Source organism: Giraffa tippelskirchi, chromosome 4 (genome assembly GCF_054371585.1).
Source record: "Giraffa tippelskirchi isolate mGirTip1 chromosome 4, T2T-mGirTip1v1.2.pri, whole genome shotgun sequence".
NCBI classification, from domain to species: Eukaryota; Metazoa; Chordata; class Mammalia; order Artiodactyla; family Giraffidae; genus Giraffa; species Giraffa tippelskirchi.
The window spans coordinates 181825918-181845401 of record NC_137278.1 but is presented as its reverse complement, the minus strand read 5'-3'; the positions used below and the strand labels follow the sequence as shown (position 1 = coordinate 181845401).

General features: G+C 38.5%; 1 protein-coding gene across 50 annotated transcripts in view; it reads right to left on the bottom strand.

The window, feature by feature from the left end:
* The window catches only part of SOX5 (SRY-box transcription factor 5), a 1114103-nt gene that overhangs the window by 23285 nt on the left and 1071334 nt on the right, over nt 1-19484 (bottom strand). For all 50 annotated transcript variants that reach the window (XM_081482956.1, XM_081482931.1, XM_081482958.1 and 47 more), the window contains one exon: nt 10058-10203. In XM_081482956.1, coding sequence (XP_081339082.1) covers nt 10058-10203 — 146 coding nt within the window. The remainder of the gene's footprint in view (nt 1-10057; nt 10204-19484) is intronic.

Below are 19484 nucleotides of genomic sequence, written 5' to 3'. Positions count from 1 at the left end.
ACAAACTCAAAGGAATCCGTAGAAAACATACAATTCACAAAGAGGGTATATAGGAATAATATCATTGTAAAATACTGGTCCTTGTTTACATGTCCCAGAGGGTGATTATGGTTTTTACATGTGGAAAGGAGAAGGCAGGAGAGGAAAAAACTAAGACCTGAGTTTCAAGTGTCAGAAGTCAGCCAAAGTCTAAAAAAAGAGTTTATTTCAAACCATGGTAGATACAGATACTATGCACATCAAGTCAGATCTGAAGGGTTAATGTGAGAAAAACAGGAGGCCAACAAAGAAAAATAGAATTCACAACCTACACAGGATGTCTGGTAGGTGGGAGGGCTGCATAGATGTAAACACAAAGCTGGAATGAGGTCTGATGATAATTGTTCTATAAACAATGGGTAACTCAGTTACTGAGCTACAGAATCGTATAGAACTTTTTCATTTTTCCATTTCATCGAATAAAGTTGTAAAACTGTCTGCCTTCTTATGAATGTAGCCTCAGTAGCCAGTAGTTACTTCAGTTAAATAAATATAATTAGACTATTTTAAAGAGAAATGGTTTGGTTCCGAAATACTGGATCTGACAAATAGAAACAGGCATAACAGGGTTATAGTTCACTTTTCAATTATCCATGGTAGTTTTAGAGAAAAACTTAACAGTAGAATAGATATTTAAAATCTCATTTTAATGAACAGCCAAAACTTCACATGTTTTATGAGCGCTGCTATGAGAAGCAAAATAAATAAGATTTAACATATTCTTTCTGTTTTCTGGCTCATTCTCAAAAGAAGGGGGCTGGTGTGTAGTGAAAAAAGGGAGACCTAGAAAGGGAATAGAAACAGGAAAAACAAAGAAATGAAGAAAAGATATAGACAGCTATGGAGATGCTGGTTGCTAAGAGGACTTTTTTTTTTTTTTTTTTTAATAAATCCTCAAAAATGTACTAAGTAATATACATGGCCAGTGCTGGGGTACAAGCTAATCAAACAGGCACTGGCTTACTTTCTTGTACGTCTTCAGCCTGGCCCATTAGAAAAGAGACTGAAATTTGAACCAGAGGATTTTGGTTTAAAAACTGATCTACCACTTGAACTCCTATAATAATCTCACATCTCAAGTTTTTTTTTTTTTTTTTTTTTAATTTTTAAAACAAAGATATGAATACTGTTCTGTTTATACTGTGGTACAAAACTGAAATTTAATGTGAAAGCAATTGGAAAAAGGTAAGATACAAACTAAATATATCAGTAGCCACTAATACTCCTTTATTACTTGTATACTCATAAACAAGTCTTTCTCATTTGTAAAAGAAAAAGTGCAAGTGGAAAGACTCAATGGGACCCTTTGAAATAAATGCTAAACTCAGAATATTTTCCTCATAATTTTAAATCCATATTGTTAATGTTATTTGAAATAAACAACAAGAAAACACAATATATCTACTAAGTATGAGAATAAATGAAAAACAAATGGTTCTTTGATTAGTTCAGTGCCTAATGTTGAACTATCTTAAAGACAACTATTTAATCTTGAGGCTAAGAAAGGGAGAAAGGGAGAAGGGAAGGAAAGGCCATTCTTAGTAGACCAGGTTTTTAAAAATAACATTTCTGGTCCAACAACAAAAGTGATTCTTATTTTACTTAGAAAATTTGAAAAAAATCAGAAATGTGGGCACATACACGTAAATTTACAACCCCGTCATCTTGGCATAATGATTGTTTATTCTTCTTCTGGTCTTTTATCTGTGCAACATGGAAATGTACTTTAAAAATATCTAGATTATCTCCACACAGTGTTTTCAAATGTGCTTTTTTCAGGAATCCTATCATGAGCCTATCCTCATATCCTTAAATGAATAGACAATTTCAATCATCAGAGAGGCCTGTGGGTGTCTATCTGAAAGCCCAATTTGGCATGCCCTGTGTGTCTCTTTTTATTGGACCATCCTGCACTAACCCCTCTACCAGAATGATGTAAAGAACACAAGACTCTCTGTTTGAAAACATGCACAGCTTTTCTAGGCTTGAAAATTAAACCATAAAAAGTTTACTGGAAAAAAAAAAAACCTTTAAAAAGCTCCTTAAAAACTCACACCATAATTGCTCCCCACCAAGCGTGGGCACTTGCTAGCTGCAAGTAGTGGCACTGTGACAAATGTAGCAAAACTGAAAGCAGGCTATACTAAGAGAAAGAAAAAGTCTTCCACTGGCCATCTGTGAAAATAAGGCATGTGGCCATTAAATGCAGAGGCTGTAAATATACACAAACTCCATGAAGCAAATGGCAAAAAAGGACTAAACTTCAAGCTCAAACAAATCAAAATGTTTAATGCATAGTTACCACTGCTGGACGAAAACAGCTCTGATCTTTGCAGTCTGCAAACTCGGCATGTATTTCAATTAAATACCCCCAAAAAGAAAAGAAAGAAAAAGAAAGAAATGAAAAGACACAGAAGAAAACCATCTGGAACAAAAGGCTATAGACAGCCTATACTCAATTTCTAGAAACAAACAGCCCCTTTAACTTGCATCAGCCTGTCGAGAATGTCGATTGGAATTATTGAAAGGCTGACATATAGAGTGATGGATGGGTGATGACATAATACCTATTTGCCTTTTTGTCATGGTCTTTGAAAACTGGCTGCTCTGTGCTGATAATATTCACCAAGGGGTTTTCCTCTCCCCTCCTGTTCCATAAGAAGTGTTCCCTAGCTAAGACACTCAGAATTAAGAAGGTTTTATGAAAGAAAAACAAAAGAAAAGAAAACCTAAGGATCAAATGCCAACTTACATATAAAAAGCTGGTCTAGATTTTCTAATAATCAGTTGCCTAGAAAGCAGTTCTCTATCCATTTTACATACATGTTTAGAGAGAATCCAATAATAAAAAGGCAAATATTCAATTTCAGATTTTGTGTATCTTTTAATTAAAGTTACCAAATAAATAATTACATGTAGAGATAAAAATAATATATACTCATATTTTTATAAAGATAAAATCTTAATGATTTGTGTTATTTTAATTTGTTCCCAGGTAAATTCTAATCAGAAGGTTTGAAAGTCAAGGGACATTTTGACAAACACCCACGTGCACCCCAAGAAAAACCTCCTGTTTTGTCCCACTGTTGCAATGATCTTATTCCATCCTCAACTATTTCCCTAACGTGGCTTCCTCCTTCATGGGAGTTTTTCCTCTTACCACTGAAATGTCTAGCTCTAATTTGACTTCTCTAACTCATTTTAGCTAAAGGCAACATCTCCAAAAGCCATCCATAAATCATTAATTAATTGTAATGCCTGCCACTGCATACAAAGGCGCGAGTTCCTCCATACTCACTTTTCCAAAGCAAACCTGTAATTCACAATTCCTCACATGCCTTCTCCTTATCTAAGAGCAGGAGCAAGTGTTAGATAATGCTCAACTAGATACACTGTGTCAGTTTTTGAAGAGTTAACACTGTTGGCCCCATCCATCAGCTGGCTAGCGAAGCATCAGGAAAGGATGATGGATGTAAAATTATTACAGGGCTGCCATCTGATACACTTACTGCCATTTGTAACTAATGCTGGGACTGACACACTTTTTTTTCATTATTAAACATCCACATTAAGTCAACATTGGTCACTGTCATTTCGTGTTCGGCACTCTGTTAAAGGGAAAGAATAGGGCTGACAATGGCAGAAAAGAGGAGGTTGTAATGGAAGAGTTTCAAAGTGCAGAGTAAAAAATATTAACTTTTGTTTACAAGTCCATCCATGTTGTATGTGGCAAGGTTTCTTATGAATGTGACTGACACCAAATAGAGAAACTGATTTCATTATTGAGTAAATCATTATTTAAAATATACACCTTCTTCACTAAATTTTCATCTTATTCTGTGGAAATCTGCTAAGAATTTTCACTGAATCTCAGAAGGAAAAGTAAGACACTTTTCCAGATATTCTTACTTGCAATTATTGATTAATGCATAGCATGTGCAGGTGTTTAGATTTCACGCACACGTCAGGCAATTAATGTTTGATGCATAAATTCTCTACCTTAAGACATATCTGTACATATTTGTATGTTTATTTTTGTGAGTGATATCTATTTTATATATAAGAAGTAATACAGAAGTTGGCCATAATATGTAGAAACTATGTGAATGAATATATACTCACTGACTTAACCTGGCTCCAAGCAATGTTTTCTTGTATGCATGCCTGTATGAAATTTAATTCCTTCTGAAAACACAGACAAGGTATAAGGCCCTGGGCATGTAACAGAGAAGAGCAAAAGTAGGTAGATAGATGACATCAAACGTAACCAAAACAAACCAGCTTCATGATGAAAATATTTGAGAACCTCGATATCATTTTTATAATGTAGCTGTGGCTGACAATGGCCTTTTCCTACCCAATAGCAGAGATGCCTGCTCCTTGGAAGGAAATCTATGACAAACCTAGACAGTGCATTAAAAAGCAGAGACGTCTCTTTGCCGACAAAGGTCCATATAGTCAAAGCAATGGTTTTTCCAGTAGTCATATATGGATGTGAGAGCTGCACCATAAAGAAGGCTGAGTGCTGAAGAATTGATGCTTCTGAATTGTGGTGCTGGAGAAGGCTCCTGAGTGTTCCCTGGACAGCAAGGAGATCAAACCAGTCAATCCAAAGGAAATCAAGCCTGAATATTCATTGGAAGGATTGATACTGAAGCTGAAGCTCCAATATTTTGGCCACCTGATGTGAAGAGCCAACTTACTGACTGGGGAAGAATGAAGGCAAAAGGAGAAGGGGGCAGCAGAGTATGAGATGGTTATATAGCATCACCAACTCAGTGAATATGAGTGTGAGAAAACTCAGGGAGATAGTGAAGGACAGGGAAGCCTAGCCTGACTGTAGTCCATGAGGTTGCAAAGAGCTGGACACGGCTTAGCAACTGACCAACAGCAACAAAGCCACTCTGGTCTTGCTTTTGGTCCCCACCAATATAATCTTTGATCTTAAGATATCCCTTAGATGTGAGGGTGATCTGGCTGTGACCTCTGTCACCCCACTGATCTTCAGGGTTGACTGGCTGATCTGGCTGGCTAAACAGGAATTCCCTTCCCTGCCTCATGGCTCCATGTGCATCCCTCCTGGAGCTGCAAGCTTGGTGGAAGAGGATGACCTTCCCCAATAGGGGAGGGTGCTTCTTCAGTCAGGGGTACACAAGAAGCTGTTCTTCCCTGCTAGAATCTCCAAACAAGATCTCAAGATCCATTCATTGAAGAGAGTAGGCTAATCAAGCTTCCATGATTCCAGACACACCCAAATGAGGTGCTATATGTGGCAGTCAGCCTTTCTTAAAAAAAAAAAAAAAAAAAAAAAAAGATATCCTTTGACTTCAGGAAGGATAGGATAAGGTCTCTAATTCAGTCCTGGAAAATAATTTGTGATCTCTCTTCCTTGACCAGTCATGTGCAAATAACCCAGCTCTCCCCAAATGAGACATTTACAGAAGTCAGCATGAAGGGTGCAGTGAAATATCCCTCTGTGAATGAAGAAGGAGCTTTAGTGAAGAGAAAATAACTTCTGAGTCTGCATGCCTTCAAGGGATAGTTGTAGGTGCATCAAAATTTTGTGACGCTAAGGGAACAACTAAGATAATCGTGATTTTAACCCCAACATTACTGAGCTGATGAGCTAAAGCTAACAACCTCTTACTCCTGAACTTCATTATGTGCTCCAAACTAAGCATTATTTGCTGAAGCTACGGTAGTTAGATATCCTGATAGATGTCACGAAAAGCTTTTCTAACAGTTATTACAGCATAGGCCATCATCTTTCTAGGACAACTACAATGGGAGTGAGGGAAGCGATCAAAGAAAGCTCTGATGTGTTCCATATTTCAGTGCATGCCAGAGGGCTCAATGGTAAAGAACCTACCTCCCAATGCAGGAGATGCAGGAGATACAGTTTCAATCCGTGGGTCAGGAAGATCCCCTGGAGGAGGAAATGGCAACCCACTCCAGTATTCTTGCCTGGAAAATCCCATGGACAGAGGAGCCTGGTAGGCAACAGTCCATGGGGTTGCCAAGAGTCAGATGTGTCTAAGTGACTGAGTACACACAGACAAGGATACCTTCAAATACAAAGTCAGAACCTGAATATGAAGCTGGTCAAAGCTTGCCATTTGGGTGTTAAAAATGCAAGTAGGTTGTTTTTATAAAACAAATGTATATATAAGGGTCTTCTGAGTCTTCCTACCTGAGAAGATGACTTATTCATCCATAATACTAGTCTGTAACAGAGCTGAGTGCTAGAAGATAACATTATTTGAATATACAATCAGGCTATAATTAACCAGAGATGACAATTATAAATAACACTGTGTCTCAGAGTTTCCAAGAAACCTGACACACACAGTTCTTGGGTATGTTGAAACACTTCCAAAAAAAGTAAAGAAATGAAAAATCTCTTAGAAGTCTTCAATTAAAATGTGTTTCAGTACAAACGACTTTCATTATGTGTTTTGGTACATATAACTGGAAAACATTTGTCCCTCTCTTCACACCTCTAATTGTTTTCACTGCCCAATTACAGCTTTTCACAATTAAGACATTCTAGTTAAGACAAGCATGTTGGTCATTTGAAATGTGAAGAAAAGTTAACGTGTATAAGACTTGTGTACCCTAGAAACCAGATCTCTGCTACAGGTTTCCAATTATCTGGATCTTGGGTCATGCCAGCTCCTTCTATCTCTCTCTCTCCTTCTTCCCCACTTCTTACATTTATGTCACATAATTTCAGGGTTTAGGAAGTTGGGAGGATTGCTAGAGAAAAAAATGTCATCCTTTTAGGAGGGGAAGAGGAATTTATATATATATTGCCTTTATTCCTTTTGTTAGGATCTGTGAGGCAAAATTTCAAGCCAACTACTGATCTAACTATACTTTGGCCATGGATAAAGTTGGACAATTATAACAATCTATTAAAAAGGTAGGCATTAAAAAATGATGACACCATATGTCTGGTGATGCTGCTTCGTGTGGAAAAACAAGCAGCCGCTTTTGTTGAGTCAGGTATATAACTGATTTGATATGCTCAGCAACAGGGGGTCCTAATTCAGTTCCTGTAGGAATTTACCTACATAAATATGGAATGATTAACAATCAAAATCATAATTTGATATAAACTGTAAGCTCTGTAATAGGCAGAGAACATATTTTCTTGTTCTCAATACAAGTACATAGCAGCACTGTCCCTGATACATATGGGTCCTAATGTTGAATAATGACTAATTAAAAGATATAAATTTGATATTATTTCATTCCCATGAGTTGCAAGACATAGATTGATCATTAATTTGGTACAAATGTCAGCTAAGTCAGTTCAACAGGAAAAGGCAACCACAGTAATTCCTGCTTCTAAGAGAGCTTCAGTCTCAAGTGTCAAGGGATGAACTAATTTGAATTCTCCAGATGAACAGGTTTACTTACACATTACAAGTGTTTGCCAGACTACTACAATAATGGATTTTTACATTTTCATATTTTACAGTTACATGATGCAATTTCATTTTTTTAGATTTTCACTTAAAAATCCATAAAAATATAAGATCATAGCTGAAGATGTAACTCATTGAAAGGGCATGGAGAATAGATTCAGGAGCATAAACTTCTTGAGGATGAAGACATCTTAACTGGCCAACAGATTCTGGCAGGTATTACTTCAAAAATAGATTTTTTTTAAAAAGTTACTATAATTCTGTAAAAGAGAAAGGAAAATTGAAAGGAGTCATTTTCAACAGAGGCAACTCACTCATGTAGCTCAAATAGGAGATGCTGACCAGAGAAATAAAACAAAGTCTGATTGTAGAAGTGGAAGATGAAGTGGAAATAAGGTCCCGAACAATGGACACTACGGAATAAAATGAATGCAGATGGTTCCACTCCTGTTACTTAATCAAAAGGCTGAACAGAGTCACTGGAGCTGGCATGAAGTCATGTGTTAGAACAACAGCTGATCTGTATTAGAGAAGATTAACTCGCAGTGCCATGGTGGAAGGCCCAGGATTATTTTATGTACTTCCATTGCCTTACAAGCCGTCAGCACAATTATTGCCCTCCGATGTGAATGACTGATCTGTAACCACAGCTAAACAGCATGCTGCTTAGGGGCCTAGGAGCTTCATGAAGATGAATTTCCATACCATCAAAGTGCTTTTAATGGGCTCCCTGATCCAACCACAAGGCCTGTTTTGCAAGTATATAGAACTCTGGATGAAGGCTTCCTGTCCAAAAGGATTTGGTCGGTTGTCACTTGACAATTCCCAGCCAGCACAGGGGAGGAGAGGGGGGAGATAGGTAGAGTTGTCTCTGCTTTGGAGGATTAAAAAAAAAAGGAAAAAAAAAGGGTACAGATGCTGGCTGAATGCAACCAACTGCTGTATCCACAGCTGAATTCAATGCGCTTAACAAATAACGGCAATTTAGCTATGCTTGCGAGGAATAGCTTGAGTCACTTTGCATTAGCATCTGGCTGAGTGTTAAACTCATTTCTACATGGGGTGCAGAGAAAAGGAATTTCTGTTCAAGCATCCTTTCAAGAATGTTTAAATATTTGAATATAAATTCCTTTATGCTTGCTATCATTCCTTCTTTGAGCTGTCACTTCGTTTTCCCCCTTGCCTTCTGGTGCTTAGCTAGAAAATTTTTGTGTCCTTCGAGCTGCACCAGTGTTGTTCTTCTTAGGATGTGAGACCGCCAGGGAGGTACACTTGACCATGCTTGACCCTCCCCTCCAGGAACAACAGAACTGAATCATGTTTCCATCTTTCTGACTCATGGTCAGACCAGAAGTACAGAAGTACATCACTTCAAGCATTCTATAGTAACATATTATTTTTTTCTGAATAAAATACAATGTAGCTTAGACAAAATAGTTTGAAATTACTGTAGCCCAGATAAAGTACATTTGTGGTAGGATCACATCTTCACTATGCAAATTGCTAGCTTCTATATTCCTGGGTTGGGAAGATCCCCTGGAGAAGGGAATGGCAACCCACTCCAGTATTCTCGCCTGGAGAATCCCATGGACAGAGGAGCCTGGCGGGCTACAGTCCATGGGGTCGCAAAGAGTTGGACATGACTAAGTGACTGACATTTTCACTTTCACTTAGAGATTATATGTAAAATTCCATAGAAAACCTGGGAAACCAGAAAGTTATCCAAATGAGCAACCTATCCATTCTGGGTGATGCTGTTTGACTCGTAAGCTTCCTATGAGAATTAAGTTTTGAGTTATTACTAAGTAGCTGATCATTTTTTCTCTTATATACTGTATTTAGCTACTGGATTTTGAGAGAAAGGGGATTCAATAACACTTTAAAATTTGAATTAAAAATACCAAATATGACCAAAGGAAGTATAATCACTTCAAGCCTTCTATAGTAACATATTATTTTTTTCTGAATAAAATACAATGTATCTTAGGCAAAATAGTTTGAAATTATTATAGCGCAGATAAATTCAGAAGTTTCACTGGGCTTAAGTATAATAATAGGTATACTAATACTGTTCCCATTTTAAACAAACTTTGTTTTATAATCAAGTCAAAATTTCCAATTGTACAGTCATCTACACCATGACAGTGCTTCGCGCTGGAAACTTATTATGACAAGTTCAGGCTCTTAGATACTTAGACCTCGAGCGCGGGTATCATCCAAGCTTATGCTGATTAAAGAAGATTCAGCATTTTCAAATCCAGCTCATCCCCAAATACAAGTTGAGCATCTCTGTAAAGCAAAACTTTCACTTAGACCCAGATATTTCAAATGTCACTTCATTTTAATACAAAGTGATGGCAGAAGAGGGGATAGTAATTGTCAATAAGGTTCAGATGGATAGAAGAGAATTATAATGCTTCATTTCCAGATGGTTTTGATTAGGATGGGCATGAAGAATTCTGTACTGATCAAGGGAAAGAGGGAGGGAGAACAGTCATTTTGAGGATGGTGAGAAGAGAAAAATATAAAGAAGACATTCAAGCAATTTAAATATTTTTGGAAAGACAACCATTATTTTAGGAACTCACCTTTTCTGTCCGGCAGTTATTGAGACCTAGACTATTCACAACAGCCACCTTCCCGTCAAGCACCTGCTGTTCCCGCCGGAGCTGCTCCTTCATCTGCCGAGCTTCTTGGATTGCCTTGGTGACAGCATCATGGTCATTTAAATAACCTGAAGATGTAACAGAATGACGGATATGTTTTGCACAAACATACAGATAGGTTAACTTTCCACCATAAAAATCACTTCTTTTTTGGGAGTGGCTAGTGTCTGGCATATACTAATTTTTCAATGAAATCAGTCTGAAATGAATGAATGAATGAATAATTGATAATGACTGATTCACACAATTACATCAACATGGTGCCAAACATCTGTTATCAAAACGTAATATTTAAGTGAAATACAGCTGGTTCCACGTGTTTGAAAAGATGTTTAAAACATAGTCTTTAAATAAACTTTTTTAGTCACCTGAGTATCTTGTAGTGCAAAAATACAACCTACCTTTCATTTTTTTTCCCTATGAGGATCATTTGAATGTTACCAGAGGATACAAGTATTGATAATTATCACTGTTATTTACTGATACTCTCATAGTATTAGAAATGTCAGTTTAGAGTTTGAATATGACACTATTAGGTTTGTCATATACAGAAGGAACAAATCATTATTAACTGACTCTGGAAGAAGAGCATTCTCCCCCTTGCATCCATCCATGGTAAAATAAACGATAGGTGGCAGTGACTTGTGACAGATACAAACTTGCAGTGGCGAAGAGGCTAAATTTCAAGCACAGAATGTAACTTAGCACCTGTAATTGTTGGATAAGAAATGGTGGCTACTGGGTAACTATAATTACACTTAATTCATACTCTTAATAGGATGGTCAAATGACCAACTTGTGTCTGCAACTCCACAATCCAGTTAGTAAAAAAAAAAAAAAAAAAAAAAAAAGCCAAGCTATGTCTTTCAAAGAATAACAGGTGTAAGGAGAAAGGCTAATTTTAATTTTTATTTTAACACTGGTCATTTAGTTTGATGCACACTATGCTGATAATCTGCATGATTTTAGGGTAGAATAGTGAGGGAAAGGGATCATTTTGCAAATATTGAAAGGAGAGCTAATATATCATCTTTCACTGTCCCTATCTTTTAACTAGGGCATAAAATGGCATAAACTGAATCTATAATATGAAATTGCCCAGAAAAGGGACTTGTTTGTGACATGAGGCTAAATCTAACCAGATCCATTGGTGAATTGTGACAGATGGAGGGACTGTGAGACAGAAGGCAGGCACTAATCACACATAAAATGACCGGCTTGCCTCAACATGTTCCATGGATTCCAGCAAACTTTACACCCTAATCCATTTTTAGAACAAAAAACATCTGGGCCATAAATCCTCTAATCTGCCAAAACACGCTATTAAATCCCCTGATTTGTTGAAAAACACTAAGATTAAAGAAAGGAAATATAAAATGGCTAACTGCCGTGTTAGGAAAGTGTTATTAATACTCTTTCTTTGTCTCAATTATGAATGTTCTGGTACTAAAGGGCCTTGTCTAATCATGTCAGATTACACATCCTCGTTATATTACTAGACTCTTCTATCTGATCTGCTGATTGCCAAAAAAACCTAGAATACTTTCGCGCTGCTTAAACATTTCTATTGAAGAAGCTGATGTCAGATTAGCACAGTGCTTTGGTGCTGGAAGGCTTCTAAATGTGGCATGTCTTTTTCCCTTTATTATGCCCAGACTGAGCATTGTCCTCTGATCTTGAGGCAGAAAGAGAAGTTCCAGGGTAGACAACAGAAAGGGGAGCCTTGAGAGATACTATCTATTTTGCTTTTCTGAGCTCAATTCATTGGAATGTATTCAAAAAAACAGCTCATCCTTGATCATTATAAATACAATATGAATCAAAAACAACTAGTTAGATCTAGGTCAGATTAACCTTTAGGGTTAACATGTGCTTAAATTTATGGTCGTTTTTAACCTTCTAGTATCCTCAGCATCCTGACTTGATACTTAAATATTATTCTCTAACTCATTGTGTTCACAAACACTGCTCTAGAATGAAATGCTGCTCTTATGTGACAGGGATGTTTTTGGAATATGTTCCTTTAGCAAAAGATCTTAAGAAGGTCAGCCTGATTTCCCTATCCTCTAAACCCTGGCTCAGATGGTAAAGAATCTGCCTGCAATGCTGGAGACCTGGGATTGATCTCTGTGTTAGAAAGATCCCCTGGAGAAGGGGATGGCAACTCACTCCAGAACTGTTGCCTGGAGAATTCCATAGACAGAAGAGCCTGGTGGGCTACAGTTCATTGGGTCACACAGAGTCAGACGCGACTGAGCGACTAACACTTTACTTTTTACAAACCTTGTTTATGTATGGCCTGGTACCATGGTACCATGCATTTTTGTAATCTATTTAGCTTCTCCAGAGCACAAATGTATTGGAAATGGTTCAGGACATAGCACTGAGTTAAAGTATGAATTCTTTATGCTTTTTAGGCACTGCCAATATAACACTGTGCAGGAGAAATTATTAATATATACGCAGAAAGGATGAAAATTATTTTGGGGGTGCATAACTGACAAACATACACATGTTCTGCAATGGCTATTTCCAGTGTGAAGTGTGCGTGGGCATGCAGGTAGATATAGGTGTTCACTTGAAAAGAAATATTCTTGCTTTCAGAGACTTGAGCTTTAGTTAAAATGCTACGTGAAATTCTAACGTGTATCTGCTGTGTTAAACCAAAAAGCAGTTTATATATTACAGAGTTGAATCATAATAGGATTGCTTGCTGATCCCTTATATTTTGTTCTCATCACAGTCACCTACTTCTCAGTCTTGCTGGTTTCTTCTCTCAGTAAAAGACCTCATCTCTAATTCTGGAAGACCAATAAGGCTGAACTCTCACCTTCATGCTCCACCCAGACTCCTATCCCAGGCCAGCTTCCAATCTATCACCAATGGTACCCATTGCCTCCTTCTGTTTCAATGAAAAATCAAGGCAAATCCCCTAAACTCACACTCTAGATTTCTATACCTCTCTACTGGTTATTCTCTTTCACGTTTCCATCATCCACTTGGACTGCTCTCCTATTGCTACCACCTCAATTTGCAAGTCCTTAAGGCTCTCCTTCTGAAACAAGCAAATAAATTCTCTCAACTTTGTGTTGCCCTCTCTTTCCAATCCTGTCTCTTCACCTTCCAAACCAAATTTCTCAAAGATTCACATCATATTCTCTCATTCCTACCTCCCTTCGCATTCTCACTCTAGTCTTGTTTCCACCGCCCTTGCACTTGCAGATGCGAAACCCAAGGGACACCTTCCACCCATGGCAGAAACAGCACTGGCAATCCCCTTGTCACTGAAACTCTTTCCTTCCCTGTTTCTCATCACAGCACTGGATCCTCATCTCAATTCCTCCATCCTCATATCCTTGCCTGAACTCTTTCTTCATCCGCTCCTTAAATTTGGTCCAGGATTTCAATCACCAGAAAATAATTTGTGCTTTGGAGTTGGATAAGCCTGAATTAAGATCCTAACCTTACTATTTACTTGCTATATACAAAGTGTACACCTTGTTTTACCTTTCTATATCTCAATGGCCTTACTGGTTAAATGTAATAACCTCACTAGATAATATGGCTTTGTGAGGATTAAATGAGTTAATATGGTCTATCAGCATAAATAAGTGGTCCATGAAAGTTATTTAGTAACTGTCAGTTTACTTACAGAATGGCAAAATGAAACAGGTAAAACTTGGGCATTGGATTCACATGGATACAGGTTTCTACTTCTTAGGAAGTGTGATATTTGCCAAATTATAACACTTAATTTCACTGAGTTTCCATTTCTCTCAACTGTAAAATGAACATAAGGCTAATGGAAGAATTAAATGAAATAACACGTGAAGGGGTAGATAACACTTGGTACACCTGAGGAGGCAGTAGAAAAATGTTCTTGTATTTTTTTCCTCTCATTTTCCCCTATATGCTTATCCTTAGCAGTCCTGTTGCACAGCTTTGACCATTATGATAAAATCTGTGAGGGGATATCCTTTGTTGTTGGTACCGAGGTTCAGTGAAATGGGAGTCACCCATTAGAGTTCAAAAGACCCCGAATAATCACTTGATACATGTTATTCTGCCTTCATTATATACTTGAGCAATATGTACATCTCAAGACAGGATCAGAAGGAAGGGTAAGGGTTTAGGAGAGGTTTGTAAAGCTTCTTATGAGGAAAATGGGAGGGCAAAGACCAATATGGCTTCCAGTTACCACCTCAAATGACATTTGGGAAAAGCAGGTTCAGTTCAGTTCAGTACAGTTCAGTCACTCAGTTGTGTTCCACTCTTTGCGACCCTATGAACCGCAGCACACCAGGCCTCCCTGTCCATCACCAACTCCCTGAGTCCATCCAAACCCATGTCCATTGAGTCAGTGATGCCATCCAGCCATCTCATCCTCTGTCGTCCCCTTCTCCTCCTGCCCTCAATCTTTCCCAGCATCAGGGTCTTTTCAAATGAGTCAGCTTTTCACATCAGGTGGCCAAAGTATTGGAGTTTCAGCTTCAACATCAGTCCTTCCAATGAACACCCAGGACTGATCTCCTTTAGGATGGACTGGTTGGATCTCCTTGCAGTCCAAGGGACTCTCAAGAGTCTTCTCCAACAGCACAGTTCAAAAGCAGCAATTCTTTGGCGCTCAGCTTTCTTCACCGTCCAACTCTCACATCCATACATGACTGCTGGAAAAACCATAGCCTTGACTAGACGGACCTTTGTTGACAAAATAATGTCTCTGCTTTTTAATATGCTATCTAGGTTGGTCACAAAAGGTCATTACAAAGTGTGACCTTTGTTGGCAAAGTAATGTCTCTGCTTTTAAACATGCTATCTAGGTTGGTCACAACCTTCCTTCCAAGGAGTAAGTGTCTTTTAATTTTACGGCTGCAATCACCATCAGCATGATTTTGGAGCCCCCCAAAATAAAGTCTGACACTGTTTCTCCATCTATTTCCCATGAAGTGATGGGACCAGATGCCATGATCTTAGTTTTCTGAACGTTGAGCTTTAAGCCAACTTTTTCACTCTCCTCTTTCACTTTCATCAAGAGGCTCTTTAGTTCTTCCAGGTTAGGAATCATTAATGTAAGAAAGGTGTGAGGTCTGTGACTGTGTTACATTTACCACAGTTTGATTTTTCATACCTTGGTCCTTCTTAACCATAACCAACAAAATTCTCAAAATTAAAACAGTCCCTATTATATATTTTTGGGGCTTCCCTGGTGGCTCAGCCGTAAAGAATCCTCCTGCAATAAAGGAGATCTGGGTTTGATCCCTGGCTTAGGAAGATCCCCTGGAGGAGGAAATGGCTACCCACTCCAGGTTCTTGCCTGGAGAAGTCCATGGACAGAGGAACCTGGTGGGCTTACAGTCCATGGGGTCGCAAAGAGTTGGACATGACTGACTGTATACACAGACATTATATATTTTAAGGGGCCAAAGAAGGGACCAACTGGAACGTCCAATCTAGAGGGGATAAAATCTAAACAGAAAGAGTAAATGAATGGTTGTTCCACAAGGGAAGAGCCCGTTAAAAGATAGAAGGAAAAAGAGCAAACTACTTGGAACTGGTTGAACTGTCTCTCAAAAAGATAGGCTGTGTCCTAACCCCTGGTATCGGTGAATGGCATCCTTATCTGGCAACTGAGTCTCTGCAGATGTGTAAATTAAGGATATTGAAATGAGATCACCCTGGATTTATAATGGGCCTTAAATTCAATGATTTGTGTTCTTCTAAGAGAGGGGAGGGAAAGATTTGACATACAGACTCAGGTTACATGAGCATGGAGGCAGACACTGGAACTATGTATCTATAAGTCAAGGAACACCAAGGACTGTTGAAGCTTCTAAGAGCTGGGTTGTTGTTCAGTTGCTCAGTGGTGTTTGACCCTTTGCGAGCCCATGGACTGCAGCATGCCAGGCTTCCCTGTCCTTCACCATCTCCCAGAGTTTGCTCAAACTCATGTCCATTGAGTCAGTGATGCCATCCAACCATCTCGTCCTCTGTTGACCCCTTCTCCTCCTGCTTTCAATCTTTCCCAGTGTTAGGGTCTTTTCCAATGAATCAACTTTTCACATTAGGTGACCAAAGTATTGGAGCTTCAGCATCAGTCCTTCCAATGAATATTCAAGGTTGATTTCCTTTAGGATTGACTGGTTTGATCTCCTTGCAGTCCAAGGGACTCTCAAGAGTCTTCTCCAACACAAGTTCAAAAGCATCAAATTCTTTGCCACTCAGTATTCTTCATGGTCCAACTCTCACATCCATACATGACTACTGGAAAAACCCATAACTTCGACTAGATGGACCTTTGTTGGCAAATTAATGTCTCTGCTTTTTAATATGTTGTCTAGGTTTGTCATAGTTTTTCTTCCAAGGAGCAATCGTGTTTTAATTTCATGGCTGCAGTCACCACCTGCAGTGATTTTGGAGCCCTAGAGCTGGAAGAGGAATAGAATAGATTCTCTCTCAATGCCTCCAGAGGAACTAAGCATGCTAATCCCCTGACTCTGGATTTCTTTCTAGCTTCCAAATAGTGAGACACAGTTTATGGTAATTTTTCGTGACAGCCTTCCAAACCAATGTATGGCAATTAGTCTTAAGGAAGCTCCTAAGACTCAAGGGATGCTCCTAAAGACTGTAAAGTATCTACTGCCTGTCTCAAACCCTTCCTGATTTCCAGGCATACAGGTCTGTCTACCAAGCTTCTCTACTGGACTGTCCCATGAAGCATGTCTAGCATGGAATTCATCATCTTCCCACCACTTCACTCTGTTCTTCCTACATTCTATGTCCCTTTCCAGTTGTCCATCCAGTCACTTGGGAGCCATCTAAGATACCTCCTTCAGTTCATATGTACAAAACACAAGACAACCAGTGTCTGGGGTTATGTCTCTTCCTCAGCTCTCAAATGTGCTTTTTCTCCATCACCATTGGCTCCTGCTTTCGCTGAAGCCACCTCATATCTCACTTGGGCTAATGTTTTCACCTCATAACTGGTTTCTGTCTTTAAGCATACACTCTTTGAGTCTCTCTCCTACTCTGCTTCCAGCTGAAGCATTCCAATATCTTCCAAAAAAGGGAATTTGAATCACTTTACTTTACTCAATTAAAAACTCAACTCTTGCTTCCCTGGTAGTTCAGCTGTTAAAGAATCTGCCTGCAGTGCAGAAGACCCCAGTTCAATTCCTGGGTTGGAAAGATCTTTTGGAGAAGGGACAGGCTACCCACTCTAGTATTCTTGGGCTTCCCTGGTGACTCAGATGGTAAAGAATCTGCCGGCAATGTGACCTGGGTTCGATCCCTGGGTTGGGAAGATACACTGGAGAAGGAAATGGCAATGCACTCCAGTATCCTGGCCTGGAGAATCCCCATAGATAGAGGAGCCTGGTGGGCTACAGTCCATGGGGTCGCAAAGAGTTGGACACAACTGAGCAACTTTCACTTTCATTTTCCTACCCGAGAGCTTAAAAGAGCACTTAAATTGACTATCTGAATATTATGTGAAAAAATAATTCCATGTTCAAAAGAGTGAGGGAAATACTAAATTAAAGTTTAAAGGATTTCTCTGTGGCATGTATTTCCCAAATCTTGAATACATTAATGTGACTGTGAATCTTCCAGAGATAACAACAGTATCATATTCCAAATATCCTGGAACAAGAAACTCTTTAATGTTCCCCCCAAAGCATCATTCTGGGATAAATTCCAAACACTTTAAAATGGCCTAATAGTCTCATGATATCAACCTTGCTTATCCTTCCCACGTCATTTCCTGCTGGTTTCTCAAGAGTTCTGTGCTTAAGCTGCATTGAACTATTTCCTGTTCCAAGGACAAGCCTTCTTCTTCACCCCCTCCCCTGTCTCCCAAGCTTTCCTCTTAAACTGAAATAGGCATTTTCTGGTGTGTTTGGGAATTTACTCAAATGTCAAGCCTTCTTAAGAATTTTCCTGACATATCCCAGACATGCTCCTTGGCAACCTTAGTACTTCTCATCTCCAGGCTCCTGCAAAAGCTTTGAGATGCTTTTACTGTCATGTTGTCTCTTGTTTTCATAAGTTTGTCTTTCACACGAATCTATGAGTTATTTGAGGGCATTTTTTTTTTCTTTCAGCCTTTTATTCCTTTGGCCCATGGTAGAGTCTTTTGAAGGAATAAATGCATATTTCTAAGTGGAAAGTATCTTCCTTTGTAATTCCAAGTTCATTGATGATCTACTTCATCATATAAATGGGAGCCTGAACCACATGACACAGGTTTCTTAAAATTCATGGCTTTAAAGTGTACTATCAGGGTAATACAAATTCTTATTTACTGCATTTAATTATTTTATGCAGAACTTATTGAATGTAGTAAAAGTAAGGGTACATGTGTTTCAAGTAATATTCAAAAAATATTAAGTTTTTTCTGTTTTCTGAGGTCACTTATCAACATCAAATTTTTGGTACCCTGATATGCAGCCATTTCTTCATCTATTAAAATTTGTGAGAATTCGATAATAAATGTGAAAGTAAACTGTAAAGTGCTATGCAAATATTAATTGTTAGATGGTGAATAACATCCTTAACTTCCTGATAATCTAGTGGCTTTCTAAGAAATGATTACAGTGTTCTCGTTTAATAACCTACATTCACAGAAGCTTTTTCTCATTAAAAATGTAAAGTAATGAAATTTACAAGTAAGATGCTTATTCACATCATTGTATTTTAAATTAGCAAGTTGTAGAGATAAATAGCACATTACTGGACTTGAAAATATTGCCCTTTATTTTACTGAATCAATGTGCGTTTCCTACATTTGCTCAGTAAAGTTTTACATTTCATGTGTTAATGCCTCTGAGGAATGAAGGGCAAGAATAATATGTTCCAATATCTTCTGAAGACATGATGGAACAAAGACTCTAGATATCTAAATCCTTAGTTTGAGACTTTCATCTGCTTATCCTCCATACTTAGCAAAATGTATGGCATAGAGACAATATTCAATACCCATTTATGGGATGAATAAGGGAAAGGATAAATAGACGACTGAGAAGAACATCTGAGGCAGAGAGGCTGCCAACAGGTAACGACTAAAAAAGACAGCATGCAACCCAGAGGCCATGACTGTAAGGTCTCAACCTCCACTGGCTGTGAGGTTTGAGTAAGTTACTAGGTGGTCACGTGCATTTGTTTCTTTACAATTCCAATAGCGGTAAGAACTACAGAATCACAGGACTGTCCTTACTGTGACAGGGACTTACTCAGAATCCCTGGGTAAATGCTTAGCCTCTTTCAGCTGCAGTTCCTTACCTGGAAAATAACAATTTCTGACTAGATGACAGGGATATTTGTTGCTGTTGTTTAGCTGCTCTGTTGTGTCTGA